At 44.2% G+C, this 22,559-nt stretch overlaps 1 protein-coding gene and 1 long non-coding RNA gene across 2 annotated transcripts; one reads left to right on the top strand and one right to left on the bottom strand.

Moving 5' to 3' along the window:
• The first annotated feature begins 961 nt into the window (after positions 1–961).
• Positions 962–17,902, top strand: LOC135240774 (uncharacterized). Its single transcript, XR_010325786.1, has 2 exons — positions 962–1,370; positions 16,583–17,902. It is a non-coding gene; the product is annotated as an uncharacterized LOC135240774 (long non-coding RNA).
• LOC135240771 (von Willebrand factor C domain-containing protein 2-like) lies at positions 4,782–22,108 on the bottom strand. Its single transcript, XM_064310690.1, has 4 exons — positions 21,385–22,108; positions 19,638–20,356; positions 7,922–8,051; positions 4,782–5,223 (listed from the first exon to the last, which is right to left on the bottom strand). Exons 2-4 carry the CDS (start codon positions 20,055–20,057, stop codon positions 5,072–5,074), a joined length of 702 nt encoding a protein of 233 aa, XP_064166760.1. The 5' UTR covers positions 20,058–20,356; positions 21,385–22,108; the 3' UTR covers positions 4,782–5,071.
• Between the last annotated feature and the right edge of the window lie 451 nt (positions 22,109–22,559).

Raw genomic sequence — 22,559 nt, 5'->3', positions numbered from 1 at the left:
TCAATTGGCTAAAGTTCTCCATTGGTTGTCAGGCACACATTTTTAATAACAGTTTTATTAGAACAATCGTTCATATCATCCAGCAACAGTTGGTGTCGGCTGAATTCAATGATGGTTTTCATTTTCAAAACAAAACTTAATTGAGAGGTTGGTGTGCAAGTGTACGGCCAGGGTGGTTTTTGAGTGAGAGAGAATGAGAGAGTGCGAGAAAAAGTTGTAAGAGAGTGAGTATGGGTGAGAGTGACTGGCACAGGAAGCAGAACACAAACGCCTGCTTCACAAAAGTAAAACTGAAAGGAAGAGAGACACAGAGAGACTCGTCCACATGCAGTATATCAATGATAAACACATTTCAGGAAGAAGAATCTTGTGACGTCAACGTGGTGGAGCAGGACAGTAAAAGGGATTATGGGCTGGGGATGGCTGGTGGGATTCATAACTGAAACAGGGAGGGAGGTGGACCCGGTTTCTCCCACCTCCAGTCACATGACCACAGATGTGAACACAAAAAAGGAGAAGAGGGAATGTTAACCCGTTCTGCATTTCAGCTCACAGCATTGGAAACATCCATCTTCGAACATTGCTTGTCTGCTTTGGAAATGTGTCATAAGTGAGAACAACCTGGACTTCTAATGCCTTGTATGCAAAGCACTCTCTGCTTGAGACTGGAATGGAAATACACACTCACTATCTAGATATTTCAGTAATGTGTGATGTGGTTCATTTAAAATAAATTCATTTTACCCATAATTTTATGATTACCAAAGCAAGCGTGTCATTATTAAATGGAGTGTGATCTCTGTGGGCTTTGGGGGATCTTTGTCATTTAATTTAACTGACTGAATGAAGAGATTGCATTGCATTTGGTGTGACCCATCCCCTTTAGCACATTACTGCCTCCCAGAAGACTATGTGCTGCCTCCTATTGGCCAGTTATGGCCACTACAGCCTTAATAGGATTCCTTGTTTCCAAGGCAGTTTTCCCACCTGTTATGTGCTGGTGATTTAACTGCCCCCTGCTGGTGATCTGTGCTTCTGTCCTCTACTTGTTAACCTGGAGCTCCACCTTAACAAGCTGCTGATTGCCTGATTGGCTTCACCTGCCTGTGGCCCTCCATAAGCCTGCTGCAGCTGAAGAAAGGGGATATTCTTTTGCAGAGAGATTTTGTGGCTGGACCATGCACCATGATGCAGACTTGTGGTTTTGTTTAGTTCTTCATTTGTCTTTTTGTGTGGTGTTGGGCAGGGAATGTTCTTTTTATTTCATGCACACGTTTTTGTTAAGTTTTAGGTCAGAGTAGGAAAGACTGTGGAAAACTCACCATTATTGTTTCCATCAGGAGAAAGATGACTACTTGTAGTAGACCAGGGTAAGTAGTCTTCTGTAGGCCCTGCTTTGGCCTGACCTGTTTTGTCCAACACTTATGACTGTTTGTGTATACATTTTGTGGTTTTTGGGTTTCGTTTTTGTGTCTTTATAATAAATGTGTTTTGTTTATAGTATGTTGGGTAAATTTCTTTTGAACGTTCCTTTGTTTTAGACACAAGGGACTTTGTTGCGCTCCAATTCCTGTTGTCCTTGTTATTGTATTGTGGGTGGATTTGGGATGTAACACGACCTGCTTTTACCCTCAGCTTGAGGTCAGTTGAGCCACCTTTGACTGCACATATTAGACCATTATCACATCACACTGTGCCAGGGCAGTAGTATTTGGTTAAGTTTACAAATCTAAAGCTTGATAATTGAGATGCTGGGAATGGGACAACGCAGCAGAATACTAACTGCCCCCATCTTGATTTGCATGGCTCGGAAGGAAGTTTTATTAGTTAGTCTGAAAATTGCTCCATTAGTGGATTCCATAGAAGTGCTGTGTAAGACAACTTTCTGCTTGGGTAATGCTTTAAACCCTTAAGTTTGTCAAGTTGTGGAAGTTTTTGTATTTGGGTGGTGTCCATCTGCCGCTCAACACTTTTGTGCTCTAACCTTCTTGCTCTTTCCCCTTGTTCTTAGTCTCCATACAATAACAAGAAAATGTTGATCTACTGTTGTTTTCTGTGCAAGTATGGATAAATTGCAAACTGTGAAGAATATATTACATTCTTCTGTGGGCAGGCAGATACTGGACATTTTTTGTTTGGCATTCCTTCTGTATTTACTTCCTCTCCATGTGTTAGGAAAACACGTTACTTTTATGAGGGTCACAAGTAAACACAACTTGTACGATTAGTCAGGTGATTGTGCAAATCCAGTGCCTGCGGGGGCCCCCATGAGGATATTCATTATAATGCACGTTTAAATCCCTATAGGTTGCATGCAATAGAAACTGTGTCCATAGGAATTTAATATAATATTCAGGTCTCAGGAGGAACTGAGCCTTTAGGGAACTATAGGGAAAGAGTGAGCCTTTCGGGGAACTATAGGGGAAGAGTGAGCCTTTAGGGAACTATAGGGGAAGAGTGAGCCTTTAGGGAACTATAGGGGAAGAGTGAGCCTTTAGGGAACTATAGGGGAAGAGTGAGCCTTTAGGGAACTATAGGGGAAGAGTGAGCCTTTAGGGAACTATAGGGGAAGAGTGAGCCTTTAGGGAACTATAGGGGAAGAGTGAGCCTTTAGGGAACTGTGGTGGAAGAGTGAGCCTTTAGGGAACTATAGGGGAAGAGTGAGACTTTAGGGAACTATAGGGAAGAGTGAGCCTTTAGGAACTATAGGGAAGAGTGAGCCTTTAGGGAACTATAGGGAAGAGTGAGCCTTTAGGAACTATAGGGAAGAGTGAGCCTTTAGGAAACTATAGGGGAAGAGTGAGCCTTTAGGGAACTAAGGGGAAGAGTGAGCCTTTAGGGAACTAAGGGGGAAGAGTGAGCCTTTAGGGAACTAAGGGGGAAGAGTGAGCCTTTATGGAACTATAGGGGAAGAGTGAGCCTATAGGGAACTATAGGGGAAGAGTGAGCCTATAGGGAACTATAGGGGAAGAGTGAGCCTTTATGGAGCTATGGGGGAAGAGTGAGCCTTTAGGGAACTATAGGGGAAGAGTGAGCCTTTGGGGAAATATAGGGGAAGAGTGAGCCTTTATGGAACTATAGGGGAAGAGTGAGCCTTTCGGGAACTGTGGGGAAGGGACTTTCGGAACTGTGGGGAAGAGTGAGCCTTTGGAACTTAGGGAAATGAGCCTTTAGGGAACTATAGGGAAGAGTGAGCCTTTAGGGAACTATAGGGGAAGAGTGAGCCTTTTGGGGAACTATAGGGGAAGAGTGAGCCTTTAGGGAACTATAGGGGAAGAGTGAGCCTTTAGGGAACTATAAGGGGAGAGTGAGCCTTTAGGGAACTATAGGGGAAGAGTGGGCCTTTAGGGAACTGTGAGGAGGGACTGCGTCTTTAGGGTACTGTGGGGAATCTGCTTAAATGAGGTTCTGTCTCACTGCTGCTCACCTCAAGCCCTGGCTTAGATCATCAACTCCATCCATCACCAGTTGGGTAATACGATCTAAAAGATTAACCATCAAGGATCCATCCTGGGATAAACTGCCAGTGATATAATCACCTTGAATCAGTGGATTTCAGCCTTGAATCAACAGCTGATATGTGTCATTTTATAATGGGGGTTTTGGGAGGATGGTTTTCTGCTTGTCTTCCTGATTCAAACCCCTGACTCTATTTTTTTATTTTTATAGTACCTGTCAGTCTTTCACAACAGAAATGGACAATGTAAAATTGTACACAGGCAGTGAACTGTTCAGAGTGTAGGTTCAGTAAAGTAAGTGAATAGAAAAGTAGAACTTTTCTTCAGCTGTCAGGTGTTACAGGTCCAAGGACTTGCTGATGTGTGGGCTTTCTTGATGCATGATTGCTGGACTGGGTGGTACTTTGAGGTCCAAGTGACGCATGGGTCCTGACTCTGCACACACTGTCCCTTGTTCTTTCTCTTGCTCTGGCCAAATGTGTCTGCCGTAAACTTAAAACGCTTATCCATCAGATCAAATGCCTGATTAAATGAAATGAAAACAGAGTAAACTGTACCTTCCAATTGCTTTGAATTCAAGCTATTTACTTATCATTAAAAAAAAAAAAACACAGGCAGTTAAAATAATCTTAAGAATTAGCGTGTCAGCAAATATGGGATTTTCAGGTTGTATTTCAGAGGTAATCCCATGGGTAATCCGGATCTTCTGGCGCAATGCTGTGAAGGCATGTTCCTTTGCCTCTTTGTAATTACCATTATTCTTCTTAATGTTCTGCCACTCCTCTTCCTTCAGCTTCATTCATCTTCCTTCCATTATTTCCCTACCTTCAGCTCTCCTTTCTTCTATTCCTCCTTATCCTCTTTACTCAGAGCTTGAGAGCAAAGGCTTTGAAGGCACATTGCTTTACCCCACTCAGGGTTTGGTCTCGGTGATATTGCCCTGTGCCTACAGATGTACACCACCCTCTAGTGGACAGAAAGAGTTCTGCAGGCCTGATATGGCCTGGTACAGAAGCTGCCTCTTAATGCACTGCTTGAGTTGGAGAATTGCCTCTGGTTGGGTAGGACATGACAATACCAATTTGACGGGTAGGGAGCTGCTGACTATATTCCCCACAGGTAAATACAAATTTTGGGCACATATTTTGGGCACAAGTGAGTGCCCCTCTACACTGGAATGTGAGTAGTTTTAGTTTACCCATAATTCCATAAACCTGGCCCTTACTCACCCTGTCTTGTTGCTTTGTACATTTTCTTTGTTCTTTTATTACTCTTTGTATTACTCTTTATGGTCACAGTCTAGGCAGATGGTTGAAGACCGTATTGTTTTTTTTTTTTAAACAATGCAAGCACTTTGTGTTGAAACACAAATGTCCAAGACAATCTGTCTGTTTGAGCAGCATAAACAAGTAGTAGTAATAATAATAAAAGTTATCGAAGTTAATAAAACCAATGCTGTGGCATGAAGTTGCTGCAGTCGCTGCATCCTTTCGGCCAATCCCAGATGAAAACGGTCTCCGATCTCCACTGGATTGTCGTCCAGCCGCCACGCCCACACGTGGCATGCTGCGCTTTTAGCTCCGCCCATGTCACACTGTAGCCCCGCCCCTTTGCTATGGAGACGTGTGTCCGTTGAGGCACTCCCTGCGTAGACACTGGGCCGGTTTCCACCAGTCCCCCATGTGGCATCGGCAGATGGTGCAGCCGTCCACCTTCACCTCGATACCAGCCGGGATGATGGTTGAACCGGCAAAGCAGTTCGGGCCTGATGGAAAGAGGAAAAAGTTACTAAACTAAAATCTGTGCTTCCATATTCTAACAAACTTACAGGACACAATCCAGACCTGAGGACCCTACAACCCCCAGCCCTCAGGGTTGCACTCTATAGTTTCTTTAGAAAATTCTGGAAAGTTTTTGGTTGGATGTACCTGGTAGGTAGACATTGCACAGGCTCCTGAAAACCTGAACTAAGCAAGTTCACATTCTGAGATTGACAAATCACTCTAAGGGCTTCCAAATGATGGGTTCGCGGTTGGAGAAAGGAGTGTGCGCAGCTTATAAATATTCCAAGATGCACTCATGTTGCAGAAGTAAGAAGTGTCCACTAAGTAAATAAATAACGCAATAGAATAAATAATGTAATGTAATTAAACTGGAGCCAGCTTCCTGCGGCAGAACAGTTTGTGCTGGAACACCTCAGCATTTTTTTTTTCGTCCTGACAGTGCCTGTCACTAATCACTTCTGGCTGAAGCAAGCATCTTTTACCCTCTGCTCTGCAATCACATTCACATCACCTGTCAACCTGGCGACCTCTCCCTTTTAGTGCGACAGTGAGCATTTTTCAGCCAGTGTTCATCCAAAGATCCAGAAAGTTAGAGGGTACAGCTTCTATTTCGAAATTTCCTACTTCAATACAGTGAGAGATAGAGAGCACTTCAAAGAGAACTGGGGGCACAAACAGAAACCCAAGTGGGTTTCTCTCTGTTTCTCTCTTCACTAAATTTAGAAAGTTGTAGCTGTACTTGTTAGGCCTGTCTCCTTGCTGCCACGTTCTGCTTCAGTTTGGGAGAGAAAGTCTGTGCTGCCAGCTGTAGCTCCCTGTGCATCTGCAGTCTGCGCTCGCTGAGCTGCGCAGTCAAAGGGGCGCTCTTCACGCGCAGCTGACGCAGACCGACTGCGGGTCTCACAGGGTGAGCGATGGGGCGGGAGCAGCCGTGCTAACTGAATCCCTCCCTCCCTGGGTGATGCTACAGCCCAAACGTGAACTGCCCCCCGTGATGATGCCAGAGAGGCCTGGCACTGAACTGGGCAGGATCTGTGGGCAGGATCTGCAATCAGACCATGGGGAGAGTCCCGACACAGAAACCCAGTGATGAAGTCCTCTCTGAATTTTTAAACTATCTTCATTCTCACCAGCAAATACAGCAGTGTGGCACCTGCTTTAATTATTTGTATGCATATATGTGTGTGTGTATATGTATGTGTGTGTATATATATATATATATATATATATATATATAACTTAAGCAGGTGCCACACTGCTGTATTTGCTGGCAGAATGAAGATAGTTTAAAAATTCAGAGAGGACGTCATCAGGTTCCATTTCCTCTCTGCGTCCCTGCGGCGTCTCTGCCAGGTGGCTCGTTGCACTACTAATAGTTGTTAATATGTGGAACGCAAGCATTCTTTTCACTGACGACTTTCAGTGTATCTGTTTGGTATTACTGTGGCATGGAGCGTTCTGCTTTCTGAATCACAGGCTCTGTCCTCATTCATAATTCACGAGCTGCATTTCTTCAGCTCCACATGACGCTATTATAGAATTTTTTGGATTTTTAAAAAATCATTACCACTCTGATACAGGGCTTAGGGCTCATGTTTTTTTTAAAATCCCCTTTAAGTACACTTAAGTCTGGAGATTCTAAAAGGTAAGGTCGCCCTTAAGATGAAGGTGATACAAGAACCTATTTGGTTCTAAGGGAACTGCTCCACAGATTCTCAGCTTGCCAACTGTTACATGATACATTCATACACACACACACACACACCTATAATCTTTCCTCTTTCATGATTGGTTGCTGGCGTCAAGTGATGTAAACCAGGTGGCCCCTGGGGGTGGGGCTACTCCCATGTGACTTATTCATGAGCTCAGAAGAGAAATGTACATGGGGGAGTGGAGGATGGGCTACCGGAATGGGGTTTTTTTTTTTAATTGTCCGTGTTCTGCTGGAAGACGCGTCGGCGGCGGTTTTGTTTGTGAGTTCGCCTCGCCGAGAGGACTTCCGGAGTCAAGAAGAGTTCCAGCGAGGGCTGAAGTGAGGAAAATGGCCGTTTTTTTTTTGAGTTTATCTTCACGCTCGTAACCACACCACAGAGCCGCCGAAGCACCTGAAGCCACCCTTGGGATTTTTCGGGGGGTATTTTTTAAATTTTTTTTTTATATGGCACCAGCGCTACACCAAATAGCCCTCTGACAGGACGTTGGGACTTCGTCTTTGCCGAAGCGGGACTGGCCGGGGAAGTCACACACACATCCTTTCACGCTGCAACTGTTCCTCACACATTAGACGATGCCTAAGTAGCAGGCCAGGGGGGAACATATTTGTCACACAGCCATATTATGTCTCCAAGACCTGTTAAAATCCAGTCTTTTAATTGATGGATTCCCCCACCTAAAAAAAAAAGGATCTCTTATCTTTAAAAAGCTATTTATATATATATATATATATATATATATATATATATATATAAATCCGACAATAATATTTTTATATGAATGCAGTGGTTATTTATTACTGGCTGACTTGAACTAAGGATTTATAGTTTACTTTGCTTCACTTGATAACTTCTCAGTATTGGTCAGTTTGCGTGGCTCTTGGTCTCTCCTGGATAGTTTGATTGGCGGAATCTTGTTGTGAGCGTAACCCCGCCCCCCCGGCTGCGGAACAGGAAGTGGCCGTACCGTTCTTGCAGACGGGGCAGCACTGCTCCGGCTCGTACACGGGGTTGACGCACTCCGGCACGGCGCAGTCCGCCACCACGCAGTGCACCTCTTTACTGGGCTCACACCGGCACCATTCGCACGGAGACGGCTGGGGAGGGGGGGGGGGCAGAGAGAAATGGGGGGGGGACAGCAGAGTAATTGAGAGGGAGGGAGGAAGGGATTTAGTGACAATAACACAGTCAGTAACAATTTTAGGTTTTGAAGAATTTGCACCTCAAACTACCACAAACACGTTTACGTTCTAAAATGTAAACCCAAAAAGTAAACCTTCGGCCTTTCACGAAGCACGCCGTGATGAATCACAGCCTTGGTGGGGAAGCCAGCAGTTGCTCAGTCCGGTGCAACGTGCATTACATTACATTACATTAGAGGCATTTAGCAGACGCTCTTATCCAGAGCGACTTACACAACTTTTACATAGCATTTTACATTGTATCCATTTATACAGCTGGATATATACTGAAGCAATGCAGGTTAAGTACCTTGCTCAAGGGTACAACGGAAGTGTCCTACCCAGGAATCGAACCTGCGACCTTTCGGTTACAAGCCCAGTTCCTTACCCACTGCGCTACACTCCGTCCTGCGTGCTGTGCAAGCTCATCGGCGTTCTCCGAGAGGCGGCAAATGCAGAGTGGAGCTCTCACGGCTCGGACCACGTCCAGCCCGTCGTTCTGCGAGGGGTCTGGCTTTTTGTGTTTTCCCCTTGTAATTATTTCGCTATTTTTATCAGACCCAATCCTCCAGCAACTGCTGCTGATGCTACCACCAGCAACAAATCTAACCGCCCGCACCCAGCCTCCCCAAGGCTGCGGTCTCACTTTCCTGGACTTCTTTTCCTCGTGTGGATGTTTATGCTTTATGCTTTATTTATGGCTTTATTCAGAGGGGAATACAACATATGTATTAATAGCAGGATACTGCAGCAATGATTTATCTAAAGAGGCCATTTTGGCTCCTGGTTACATTCAGTCTCACGTACGCAAGGTGCAGAGTTGTACGCATTCGTCTAATGTGGTGGCTACTTATGCAGTTGCGTGCAATCAGTTTCCATATGAACACAAAGCATTATTCCCTCGTAACAAAAGTAATGTGTAATAATGACAATATTTGTTAAGGGCCCATGGGAACTATGTCCTGAGGAAGAAACACTAACAAACACCGGGACTTAAAGACAGCCAGTGTAATCCTGTAACACTTTTTGTAAGACAATGCGTCTCTGCAGGCTCGAACGGTTCTCCTCGTTTATTCATAAATAGTTCAATACAGGATTATCTTATTTTACCCAGAGCTCTTAAACTGCTACCACTCTCATTATCCAAGCTGTTCCCACGGTAAACATAGCTCTCTGGGGCCCCTGATGCTAAACACACCAATTATGCCAAAAAGAGAGCCTGACTCAGGGGTGTTCTGGTCCCCTGCAGCCTGTGTGTGAGTGAACACAGTCAGTCTCAAATGGGCCCCTGTAGCCTGTGTGTGAGTAAACACAGTGTATAAAATGGGCCCCTGTAGCCTGTGTGTAAGTGAACACAGTCAGTCTCAAATGGGCCCCTGTAGCCTGTGTGTAAGTAAACAGGGTATAAAATGGGCCCCTGCAGCCTGTGTGTAAGTGAACACAGTCAGTCTCAAATGGGCCCCTGTAGCCTGTGTGTAAGTGAACACAGTCGGTCTCAAATGGGCCCCTGTAGCCTGTGTGTGAGTGAACACAGTGTCTCAAATTGGCCCCTGTAGCCTGTATGTGAGTGAACACAGTGTCTCAAATGGGCCCCTGTAGCCTGTGTGTGCGTGAACACAGTGTCTCAAATTGGCCCCTGTAGCCTGTATGTGAGTGAACACAGTGTCTCAAATGGGCCCCTGTAGCCTGTGTGTGAGTGAACACAGTGTCTCAAATTGGCCCCTGTAGCCTGTATGTGAGTGAACACAGTGTCTCAAATGGGCCCCTGTAGCCTGTGTGTGAGTGAACACAGTGTCTCAAATTGGCCCCTGTAGCCTGTATGTGAGTGAACAGTGTCTCTTATTGGCCCCTGTAGCCTGTATGTGAGTGAATACAGCCTGATTCATGTTGGCTGGTGATCATTACCTTCGGTAGCCTGTGACCTTTCACTAATCATACCGTTTGCTGCAAATAAGTAAATTCATCAAACTGGACGAGCCCACATGGTTTGGGCAAACATGTTGAGAGAGCTTCCTTCCTGAACACAGATTAAAAATATTTAGAAATTAAATGCAATGCCTGCACCTTCACTTTGCTTTGGGGAATTTGAACAGCTGAATTATTGGACTGCCATCAAAATTAGTACACAAAAAATATGTATAAGAAGTCATAATTAAACAAACATGGCTAATACACTGTATAAGGTGTACTAAGCTAGCTAGGCTAATTAGCAATACCCATTAGTGAAAAGCAAGCCCATAAATCACACACTGAAGGTTCCAGTGAATAATTTAATCTCCTAGCTTGGGACGGCATGTCAGAGTTTGTAAATCTAATGAAAGGTTTTTGGGAATCAAGTTTGAATTTATTATTATTATTATTATTTTCATAATATATATATTTTTTGTCTGTCTCTAGAAGTTTTGGTCGAGCGGATTCAGCTTTTTTTCCCCCTTTTTTTTCTTTTTTTTTTCCCCCTGACACAAATTACACAGACATGAGTTTGCAGAACCTCCAGGCCACACTTCAGTTGACAAGAAATGGAGGAGAGGCAACTCTTCAGCCGTTAAACCCGCGGGTGCCCTGGGGGAGAACTCGGAGCGCGACCGCTAGCTTGCCCAGGCGATATCGATCCGCGGCACACAGCGTGCCGCATATTAACGGAACGGTCTGGTAAGCAGGCAACAGCCACGAGCCCCGAGAAAACACCTATGGATTCTGCACTTGTGTGCTTTTCCGTCCAGGAATTTGTCTTTTAATCTTATCTGACCAGTGCAGTGAAAATCTAAAGGGCCACAGATCTCCAGAGAGCCATTATCTCTCCACTATATTTAGCCGAATGCCCAGATGCAGCGAGAATGCCAATGATCTCAGTGCCTCCTCAGATTTTAGTCCGTTCTGGCCGTCTGGCTGAAGGGAAGCCGCACTGGTACAGAGTCACGATATGCAGGGAGAGGAAGTGCAATCCTTAGCCCTAAACCACAACACTGAAATACTCAACCACAGCACCGAGAGATACTCCTGAAAGTCACTGCACTGAAATACTAAACCACAGCACTGAAATACTAAACCACAGCACTGAAATACTCAACCACAGCACTGAGATACTCCTGAAAATCACAGCACAGAAATACTATCTACAACACTGAAATACTAAACTACAACACTGAAGTACTAAACTACAACATTGAAATACTAAATCACAACACTGAAATACTAAACCACAGCACTGAAATACTAAACTACAACACTGAGAGATACTCCTGAAAATCACTGCACTGAAATACTAAACTACAACATTGAAATACTAAACCACAGCACTGAAATACTAAACTACAACACTGAAATACTAAACCACAGCACTGAAATACTAAACTACAACACTGAAATACTAAATCACAGCACTGAAATACTAAACCACATCACTGAAATACTAAACCACAGCACTGAAATACTAAACCACAGCACTGAAATACTAAACCACAACACTGAAATACTAAACAATAATACAACATTGAGAAACCATCACCAAACCAGAGCACAGAACCTCTGTGTGCTTTGTTTAAGGCTGCGGTTGCTGTTTGTTTAGGACATTATCAGCAAGAGGAGAGACTTCTGATCAATTCCTCAAGGCTAATAGATGATATCTGGCCACATTCAGGGTGCATGTGATAACTTCGAACGACCGGATGGCTTGGCTCACAGCACTCAGCCTGAAACTATTAAGGCTCATTCAGTGCACCAGAGAGAGCCTTTAAAAACAGAAATCTTGCAGTCTCAACTAAATGACACTTCAGTGTTCTGGGATCAGTCTGTGGGATTAGCACTGGTGATTTCAGCTTTCACGCCACGCTTCTCGAGGTTACAAAAATTTGGATGGAAGCAATTAATCATTTGCATCGTATCTGAGACCGTACAAAAAAAAGGTGTTACCATGGGGTGTTCAGTGAAACAGGACTCACAGAATGTTTTCTATTATGAGCTTATTTTACGCTTATATTTAGCCAAGATGGCTCATGTCTATATTCTGATATTATGTTATAGCATGTTCTCATTGGCCAGCATTGTAGAGCTGAGCTAGCATATGATTTATGGTTCTGACACAGAGAAATATGTATCCTTTGTACAGACAGACATTTTGGTTGTGATTTTTTGTAATTTTATAAATTCTTTTGTAAAGCAACGGGATGAAATAGTGCTTAGATAAAGTGCTTTTCAGGGGGATTTGTGTTGGGTTTCTAATGGTGCCACCCTGTTAATAGCTTGAACTAGACCACCACAACCGTGTGTCAACAATAGTTGTTTTTTTATTTTTTACTTATGAAGCAAAACGGCAGTGATAAACCTTGATCTTACTGTAAAATAGATCAGGTAATTATAACCACAATACACATGCGTTTCTTCGAGGGTTAGTTCACATGTTTAAAACCAGGTCCACTGAGCTACTCGCCACAAATAATCTGAAAGCGACTTGTGTATGTACAGCTCTCTGTCTGTTAGCTTTGTTAACAAAATAACTTTGATATTGAACAACAGCTGTGTAAATATTATGATCAATAAACAACACAAATGTCAAATATTAGTTTTCATAGAACACGGTGTATTTTCCCCCTCCATTTTGGCTCTTCTTGTCTGTGTAAAAGACGCAGAATCCTACGTTAAACATGGCCTCAGAGTCATGACATGAACCTCGTGAAAACAAGCACATAATTGAGCATGTGCATAAAATTAAACGGAAAAGACTGAGTCAATGATCTTGAGTATATAAGAAAAAGAGTCCTGTAAAATGACCCTCCATCTGCTGCCTGAACCCCTCCTCCCCCCAGTCACAGAATTTTTAATAAAATGCTACTTTTCCTGGCAGGTGCAATCAAGACGTTATTTACCGTGGTTGTTGTTGTTGTTGTTATTATTATTAGTAATAGTGGTAATAATAGTTGTAGCAGTCGTAGTCCACACTTATCTTAACCCCCCTACTGTAAGTAGTACTATTGTTGCTTACTTAGACATAAGGTGGCATTGCCCAGGAATGACTCATCATTCACTTGCTACCTCTCTCTTGTGACCACATTGCCCTGCGCCCCCCCCCCCCCCCCCCCCCCCCCACACCCCCTCTAGGGCATCACTGCACTTCAGTCCCAGATCTTTGTACTTTCTGTTTGCACTATATGTCTCTCTGGATCACAGCGTCTGGTTTAAAATGCCAGTGAAGTAAAAGTACACCCTTTCACCGCACAAAATTTTGTTTTCATGCAACGTCTTCCTGCAGTTGCACTTTGATGCTGTGCTTCTGGGATAAGTGGGGAAAGACATCATGCGTCCAATGATGGCTCTGCATCAGTCAAGAGCACACGGTTCAGTCTGCTCTCCAGTCTCTGGTATTCCTGCTGGACCCCGGCACACTCCTGCAACGCACGGGCCCCCGGTGCAATTGCTCAGCCCATAAAAAATGTAACTTCATTCATTTTTAATGCATCGCGCCGCAGCCCCAGTGTATTTCGTGTTGCTCGCAGTCTGCCTCGTGCCATTGGACGGCAAAGGTCGCACGGGGTTTCCCAAGTGCAGTGAAAGGGGCGAGGTAGAGTGGCAGCAGCGGAGAGGCGGTTGCTACTGTTTGTGTCTGGGAGGAAGCGCAGAGTTTCACACCACACACTTCCTGAAGGTAGGGTTGGGGATTAGTCATGAAGACGCATCAAGCCCTCACTGAAGACGGACAGGGGGTGTCTGAAAATAGGGTTGGGGATTAGTCATGAAGGCGCATCAAGCCCTCACTGAAGACGGACAGGGGGTGTCTGAAGGTAGGGTTGGGGATTAGTCATGAAGACACATCAAACCCTCACTGTGACGACTGACAGGGGTTGTCTCTGAAGGTAGGGTTGGGGATTAGTCATGAAGGCACATCAAACCCTCACTGTGAAGACTGACAGGGGGTGTCTCTGAAGGTAGGGTTGGGGATTAGTCATGAAGACACATCAAACCCTCACTGTGAAGACTGACGGGGTGTCTCTGAAGGTGTTGTTAGGGGTTAGTCGTGATGATGCCATGTAAAAGATTTGCTCCTGGTTTTAGGACCAGAACCCCCATGCTGTGCATTGCAAACATTCTGAGACATTCTAAAAACAAAACAGTTCAGATCTTTCAACCAAATAAGTTTTGTAATACCTGAGAGGAAAAATTAGACTCAGTTTAAGCACATATAATTTTGGGATCCTTCTAAGAGCAGATCCTTTGAAGTCACTGATTAATAACAACTGTAGAGTGTGTGCTTCTGCACACTAATATGAGTAATATGGGGGGAGGGACATCAGTGTGTTCTATGTTTTTGTGCCAAGTCTGGTACACACCACCATATGTTATAATCAGATTTTTATTATTTTTTCCAAAAACAAATGCGCAGGGAATTCTAATTTAATTTAAATCAACTTATACATAAAACGAGACGTGTTTAGAGACATAAATAGACGTCAGTGTATTAGTAAAATGGCAGTGTATTAGTAAAATGAGCTTATTTTGGAGTCACACTGTGGGAATTAATTTTTCTAATGTGTGAAATCTGGTGAGTAAGCTACGGTATGGAGCAGGCTACTGATTGGTTAACCCCATGAAGTCCCTGGAGAGCCAGACTGATCCTGAAAGACTATTCGCGGATTCTGCTATGACCCACACGGAGAGAAAGAGGAGAGAGAAAGGTGGGAGCCTCATATAATTTACTATAATTTCCCCTCATAACTCTCCAAAGACTCAAAACAAGACATTGGCAGGATTCGTTAAATGTGTTCATCTCCCCCCCCCCCCAAACAAATCAAACAAGTTGTTGTACTGACAAGGGACTTGCATACAGATGGCGAATTTTCATCAGACAGCAGGACGCTTTCTAGAAAGTTCAGCCGCCCAGCCTGCATCGCTGCTGCAGGGATTTGCCGATCTTCGTGTGAATGTCACGAGCACTGTCACATCCAGAGCTGTTCCGTTCAGCTTCAGAGAGAGCATTAAAGCAACATGCTAGAGATCTGGGGGGCACCTCACACCACGCGTGAGATGCTTTTGACACACACTTTTTTGGTTTATGTAGCCGTAGTCAGGCTACTGCATTCCTCAGGCCAGACTCTGCAAAAACATAATGGCCCAGTAAGGCCCGGGCAGCATTAAACTTCAATCTGCCATTTTAACACAGGCCCACGGAACACTCCTCCTCATATAATTATTAGATGAAGGGCCATTTAATTGTTTTGTATAACCCATAAAATGGATGAGGGGCGTTAGCTGAGTGTATTTCTCGCCAGTGTAAGCCAAACGGGGGAAATAATGGAGCCTTTTCACGAAATTGAATCACTTTTCTGGACAGCAGGTATGCACTGCCCGGGTGCTGTACGATGGGTCCTGTGGCGCTGCTAATATGATTTTGTACTTCGCTGCTCACAATTACACAACTTTATATGGCCTTTATTATTATTATTATTATTATTATTACCCTATTCATATGTGCTGAGGTCATCTGGAGATTCTACAGAAACATTGCCAAAGAAATGCTGGAAGGTGCTGATTTAGAAAATGAAAGGAGTATGTGACTTTAACATGTTCTATTTGTACAGCACTTCATTTTTAATGGGTGTTTATTTTGGGTCATCTCACACATCGAGGTACTAAGCGCTACCGTCACTCACAGGAAGTGCGAAGATGGGTTTAAGCAGAAGTGCTGGAATGTTCTCTCTGGAGGGGTGGCCCTGAGTTCTTGTCTGAGTTCAGTGTAGTCTGTTTAGCAATGACCACTCAATCGGGAAGACTATCAAATATCCACATAGCAAACCATCCATCGATCATGTCATGAGTGTAACACAGTGCGTCACTGTGACAACATGCTTAGTACTTTTGGGAAGTGTACGCACTCTTGTATGAAGTATCCAGTGGTAATGGCTTTAAATTGCTACTCAGTATTTGGGTAGCATTTTGCTGCACCTTACCAACAAGGTAAATATGAATTGAAATCGGAATGGTGAGGCTATGCAGGTGAAGCTACTTTATGCTGTTTTAGGTTCCAAAGTCCAGCGAACATTGCCAAATATGACTGAATTTACTTTGCCAATAAAGACAGCTACCTATCCTGAATGCTGACCAGTCACTTAGTGTTAGGTTAGACACCGAGGCGACCCTGTCTCTCCAGCACTTCATACCAGTCAGGCAGTCACAAGTTTTCCAAAATGCTTGATCGACATATCCGATGGCAAAAACTCCCCCTTAGCAGAAAAGTTACGGGGAAGCTGCCTTTAGCTCAGTAGCAGTGGAACAGGACCTGCGCTAGCCACTGCTAGCACAGCACCAGCGAGTTTCAGCCTGCTCAAGCTTGCCTAGAAGCACGGCAAAATTCTGTAACTTAAACACACACATTTGCAAACAATCGTGTCATTGTTGATTTGTATTGCCTTTTTTTTTGCATCTTTACTTAGTCCGGCTTCGCGTATCCTTTGCAGCGAAGTCACGTGACTCTCTCGCCGCACGCACGGCTCGATGGGGGCCGAGAAGCCGCCTAGAAGCCCTCCGGACACGGAGTGTGGGCGGGCCGGAACCCGAGAACGTTACCACGGCGCCCTGAGAATTCCGTCTGCTGATGGACTGACAGTACGGGTGAGGGAATGTCCCAAACCCCTTACTCCGACCTACACAAGGCCTTCCCTGAAGCTTCATCTTTAGTAAAACAACGACCCTCTCCTCGTGAATATAATCACTAACTGTTGTTACCTTTACCCAGAATCCACTGCAGGCTGTAATTCAGTAGCTGCTAGTAGCGCACTAGTACATGAAAGCATGTCTAAATCGTGATGTCATATCATGGGATGAGACATGCGCCCATCAACTGGCCTTTAATCAGTTTTCCCACGGGCCTAAAATGCCACCCACCTCCGCTCCTTTCGTGTCAGATGTTTTAGGCCATCCCTCCACCCCCATTTCACGTTTTATTCCGTGTTTTTTTTTTTTTTCTTCTCCCCCCTCATTTATTTCCTCTTCCGCTATTGCTGACGTTGTCCTACGGCAAGGTGCAACCCCACCTCTGGACTGCTAGCCCAAGATTAAATGCATCAGTCATTCCTAATGCAATGTACAGCGCTTTCTCCTCCTCGTCCGTTGTATGGAAATTTTATTCTACTTTAGATTAATATTAATTAAATAGTAAATGCTCACTAGGATCACACTGTTCCCAATGGTGTGTAAATCAGACAAGGTTTATTTATTCTGAAAATCTACAATATGTCTGAAATACAGATATGCTAAATATTCTGATAGGATTTTTTTATTTTTTGTATTTTTCTCACTACTGTACTGTGTTTGTAGGGTGTAGCACAAGGATATTATTATTAGAAAGTGTCAGATCTTCCATGGATTGATAACAGCTCATTGATTCTGTCACTGTCACAGAAATCCCATTGAATTGGCTGCTACCACTGTAGACCTTTTCATTTTGATTGCTGACTGCTACTGCTGTCATTCCTTAAAGTCAAACCCACAATTTCTTCAATAGTGTGAAATGTACTTGGCGATTGATTGACTATCCTGGAGATGAGAGGTGGTAGCTCAGATTAATGGATTGGTGGACGGACGGATAGACGGATGGATGGATAGATAGATAGATGGATGGATCGGTGGATAGATACATTAGTGTCCTCCAAAGATGGAGTTAGTTTCACAGCTCATAGGGGGGTTACGCATACCGATCCGTGCAATTTCTACAAATACACACAAATCACAATGGTTTTGTTTTCAATAAACATTCTACTGACAAATACCAGGTCAAATATTTCGTTTGATTGTTTTCTTTAAAGTGTTTGTAATACACGGTTTAAAAAAGTTGTGCTAAACTTGCCTTTTTACAATGAACGTACCTACACCTATGACTAGATTCAAGGTAACAAAAGCTGAAGACGTTCTCCAGCACTTCACAGACTTCTGTTCAACAGTCTCCTAATTGGTGAAAGTGTGGACACATGGCCTCTAAAAATAGGTCTGGTGTGCACAGAATGTGCGAACACCCTCAGAATACTTCTGCACATATTTCATATTTCACATATTCACATATTTTTAATACATCAGGCACATGATTTAAATACATCGAACACATGTTTGTGATGTGCAAGAAACCTTTGGACAGCAACTACAAATGGCATGTATTATTGTCCTTAAAAGCATCATAGATATCAGTTTGGAGATCATGGACCTGTCCAGGGTGTATTCCTGCCTCTCGCCCAACGCATGCTGGAATAGGCTCCAGGACCCCTTGCGGCCTTGACCAGGATAAGCAGATATAGATAATGTGTGGATGGATGGATGGATGGATAGATGGAGATCATGTCCAAATGTGGCTGTCGTCCAGGATGTGCCGCAATCAGAAGGAAATAGCCAGAAATTTTGGTTCAGCTATGTTGATGTCTAGGTCGTTGTCTAATAATGTGATGGATGGCCACCATGACAACAGGAGAAAACAACAATGTCAAGAAACAGGGAAAATGCAGCGCCCGTTCCTGTAGCAAACTGAGCAGCTGATTTGCAGCAATAGCCCTAAATATAAACCCGCATCTCGTAGCGTGCTTGTTGAAATAGAATGAATCACGTAATTACGATGCACAGAGACTTTTCATTAATCGGATATATTTATCCTGCCTGTTTCCAGCGAGACTGTCCAGCTGCTGCTCTTGAATTATGTGGGAAGGTTACTTTAGTTATGGGAAATAGGGCGGCCCTGAATCCAATCAGTTGAACCCATTTGCATGTTGTATTGTTCAATGCGCGAGTGTTGGCAACATTATTATTCAGGGCACTCCTTGCCTGAAAAAAAGATTTACTGAGTCCCAATACATACAGCCTAAAGTATGATGATTGCTAAAGCGAAAGGAACCATGAAATAAGAAAACGGTGGTAACTAGAAACATATTTGATCAAATCAAGCATTTCCTGCCTTATCAATTTTTCTTGTTGTGAAAATGAAATGGGTGTCATGTTCTTCATGTTGCACAGGTATTAAGAGAACCATGCATGCCCTTAGCTAGACAGCGGGCATACCTGCCATGCCAGTGTATGACTTTACAACAATGTACTTTTCAGCTTTAAGACAAATTTCACTGAATTTTTACACTCACAATCATGACCACTGAGGAAAACTGCAGACATCCTGAATCTGAATCTACAGATTAGATTAGATTCTACAATGCTTGGCCCCATGTGCTACAAACAGCATTATAGGCCTGGTCTGGCAAAACTCAACTTCAACTCCATGGCAGTGTAGTGCAATGGTTAAGGAGCTGGTCTAAATGTTCGATTCCCATTTTGTTGTACTCTTGAGCAAGGTGCTTAACCTGCATTGCTTCAGTGTGTATATCCAGCTGTATAACCGGATACAATGTAGAGGCTATGTAAAAAGTTGCGTAGGTCACTCTGGATGAGAGCGTCTGCTAAACGAACGCCTGTAATGCAGCGTAACTCCACAACTGCGTTAACGGGTGCACTTAACTGGGCGCGAGGTTATCCGGCCCTTACCTTAAACTCCTCCAGGACCTTGTACGTCTGCCCCCGGTACTCGCACAGGCGCCTGAGCTCCTTGCACTCGGGGCAGCAGCCGTTGTGCTCCACCTTGGTGCACTTGGGGTGTATCCTGGGGCAGTCGGGCTGGTCGCACACGGGGCCGTCCCCGGTGCAGACGCAGGGGCAGCTGGAGTGCCCCGGGAAGAAGCGCTCGCCGAGCGCGTACACGAAGCCGCTGTCGTCCACGCACCCCTTGCCCCGGTAGTCGTCGAAGAGGACGTCGTTGCCGCCGCCGCCGCCGCCCGCCTCCTCCTCCGCCCGCTCCGCCTCGTCCGCGGCGGCGGGGTAATCCTCGGCGTTGAGGGAGGCCGGGGAGGCGCCGGCGTTCAGGGCCAGGAGGAGCAGCACGCAGGTCGCCGGAACCGAAGGGTCCATCCTGCCTCATGCATTCAGGGTTAGAGGCCTTCGGTTGTCTTCACGTATCCAAGGAGACGGAGTCTGTTGTCCTTTTGCACATTTAGAGAGATGGCATTACTTGTCTTTACACATTTGGAGAGATGCTATTACTTGTCTTTGTGCATCCAGGGAGATGGTATTACTTGTCTCTGCGCATCTAGAGAGATGATATTACTTGTCTTTGCGCATTTGGAGAGATGATTTCCGCTGTCTTTGGGCATTTAGGGAGATGGCCTCAGCTGTCTTTGCACCCAATTTCCCCCAGACTGAGACGTGAGCTGAAAGCATCCAAATTTGAACAAAAAAAATGTCACATCACTTCACTGTAATTCATCCAAACAAATGGGATGGCATTGCTTAAATGTGGAAATGTATTCAGTAGTAGCTTACAGTTGTCACAGAAGAGCGACAGACATTATGACTGTAGTGTATTAACACCTAAGAAGATGTAACTGAATTTCACGGGGATTTGGTTAATATGCATACGACCACAACAACCAAGCTAAATCCCTAACCTATTTTCAGACTCAATATATTCGGAACTGTGACGTAGATTAATTAGTCTTGCAGCAGATGGCAATGCAAGGTTACATACACATATTTATTATTAATTGTCTTCTGTTTGTGTCATTCGTAGTAGTAGTAGTTGTAGTAGTAATCGTATTTTAAAAAAATAATGTAAATGTAAAACTAACACTAAAAGTGTGATATTATATCTACTGCTACTTTGAACTAATACAGAAATTATACGTAAATAATGCTTCGTGATTTAGGCCCTATCACGCAAAAAAAAAAAAAAAAAACTGCCAGCCAAATCGAGGTGTACGTAACTATACAAGCCATCCAGTCAACAGGTGCATGACTGCTGTAACGTTAACTCTCCGTTTTCCAGGTTTTTTCAGTCCGCCAGGCGCGAGCAAATGAGGTATCTTGTTGATTAATATCCGTTGTCACGTTTTGTCATAATTTTCTCCCAAAAGGTTGCACCGCGCATAACAGAACAAATGTTTGGAATTAGATTCTAGCTTAAATAAAGAGAGGAAGTATTACTCCGTGATTTTGGAACTCTTAAGTCTCGTGAAACCGATGCACTGGGAACTCACGCGATTACATTACATTATGTTGACTGTAGCAACGTGCTCACAATCAAAATCGTATTTGATTTGAAACTAACGTTTTTAAAATAACGCTGACAACGAATGTAGGCCTACATATTTTTTCGGCAAGAGTTTGCAATTGCTTTTAAGTGATATTGAAAACTCTTGCAGGGCGCTTAAGCCAACGGGGTAGCTTGTGTTTTACTCACCGCGTAGTAACATTAGCTTACACATTGTTGTAGGTCTGGTGGGAAACAGATCCTCAGTTCCAGTCCAGTTTCAGACCTCAGAACAAAAAAATAAAAAAAAATAGGACTAATGGATTATGGCCGACATGCACACCAGTAACGTCCAGTAAGCAATACGAGAAAGATAGTTTCCGTAACCTGTAACTTGGCAAGAACCATGACTGCGCTCCAGCTCCACGAAATCATAGAAATAAGCGGGGACAAGCACTGCATGCAATTTGTATTCCTGGTTATCAGTTCGCTCCACGATCCGTTGTAACCATTTTAACGAACTTCCAGATCCAGAAAGAAAATATCCAACTGGAAATTTATAAAAATCGTTATGAATGATAAAAGCCCTACTTCCTGTTAGAGTAAGTGACCTCCCGAGAAAATCAGCATTCCTTTAAAGCGCAGCACAGCATAGTTAAAAGTCTCGGTAGACTGCACTGTAAGCCCGCAGACTAATCCGTTCACGGGCAGAGGACTGGAGCACTGCACCTCGCTGTCCTACAGCGCTGCCGCAAAGTAAACTGCTGTCGAGAGTGGAAAAAGCCCCGAATCAATCCGGCTACAGCAAGTCGACCAGATAACAGAAGCGTGGTTCATTTGAACAGAGCTCCTCTGTGACGTGACCCCCCGTTCTGATGTGTTTTAGCAGCACGGAGAGAGACAGCTTCAGTACCACAGACAGAGGCAGGAGATTTGTTTTATCCACCCCCCCCCCACCCCCCACCCCCCCACCCTCTGTTGAGCCGGACCGCACGTGATTGGCGCAGCGTGTGGCTCCTTTGAATCTTTTGGAGTTAACGCACCCTCGCGGATCCTCGTCCTTGATGCTAGGAGGCAGGCAGTCTGAATCTCAATCTCATTTTGCTGAAGCGAAATCAACGCATCCCCCCCTGTTGTCTTGTGCAAAAATATAATATACGAAATTTACAGAGAAAACACTGCAGCAGAAAACCTTTAAGAGGCATTAAGAAGTGTCTCCTTCTCGATTTAATTTGATATAAATTTGGTATGTAGATTCTGAAGTTAATTTAATTCCTTAAAATCAGTCGTGTGTGCGTGCAACATACCATATCCTGTTATCTTAACACCTTGTCCTGTTGGAGCTCTCTCTCTCTCTCTCTCTCGCTCTGTCTCTCTCTCTCTCT

The sequence above is a fragment of the Anguilla rostrata genome, chromosome 15 (assembly GCF_018555375.3).
Source record: "Anguilla rostrata isolate EN2019 chromosome 15, ASM1855537v3, whole genome shotgun sequence".
NCBI classification, from domain to species: domain Eukaryota; kingdom Metazoa; phylum Chordata; class Actinopteri; order Anguilliformes; family Anguillidae; genus Anguilla; species Anguilla rostrata.
The sequence above is the reverse complement of the archived record's forward strand: the minus strand, read 5'-3'. Positions and strand labels throughout refer to the sequence as shown.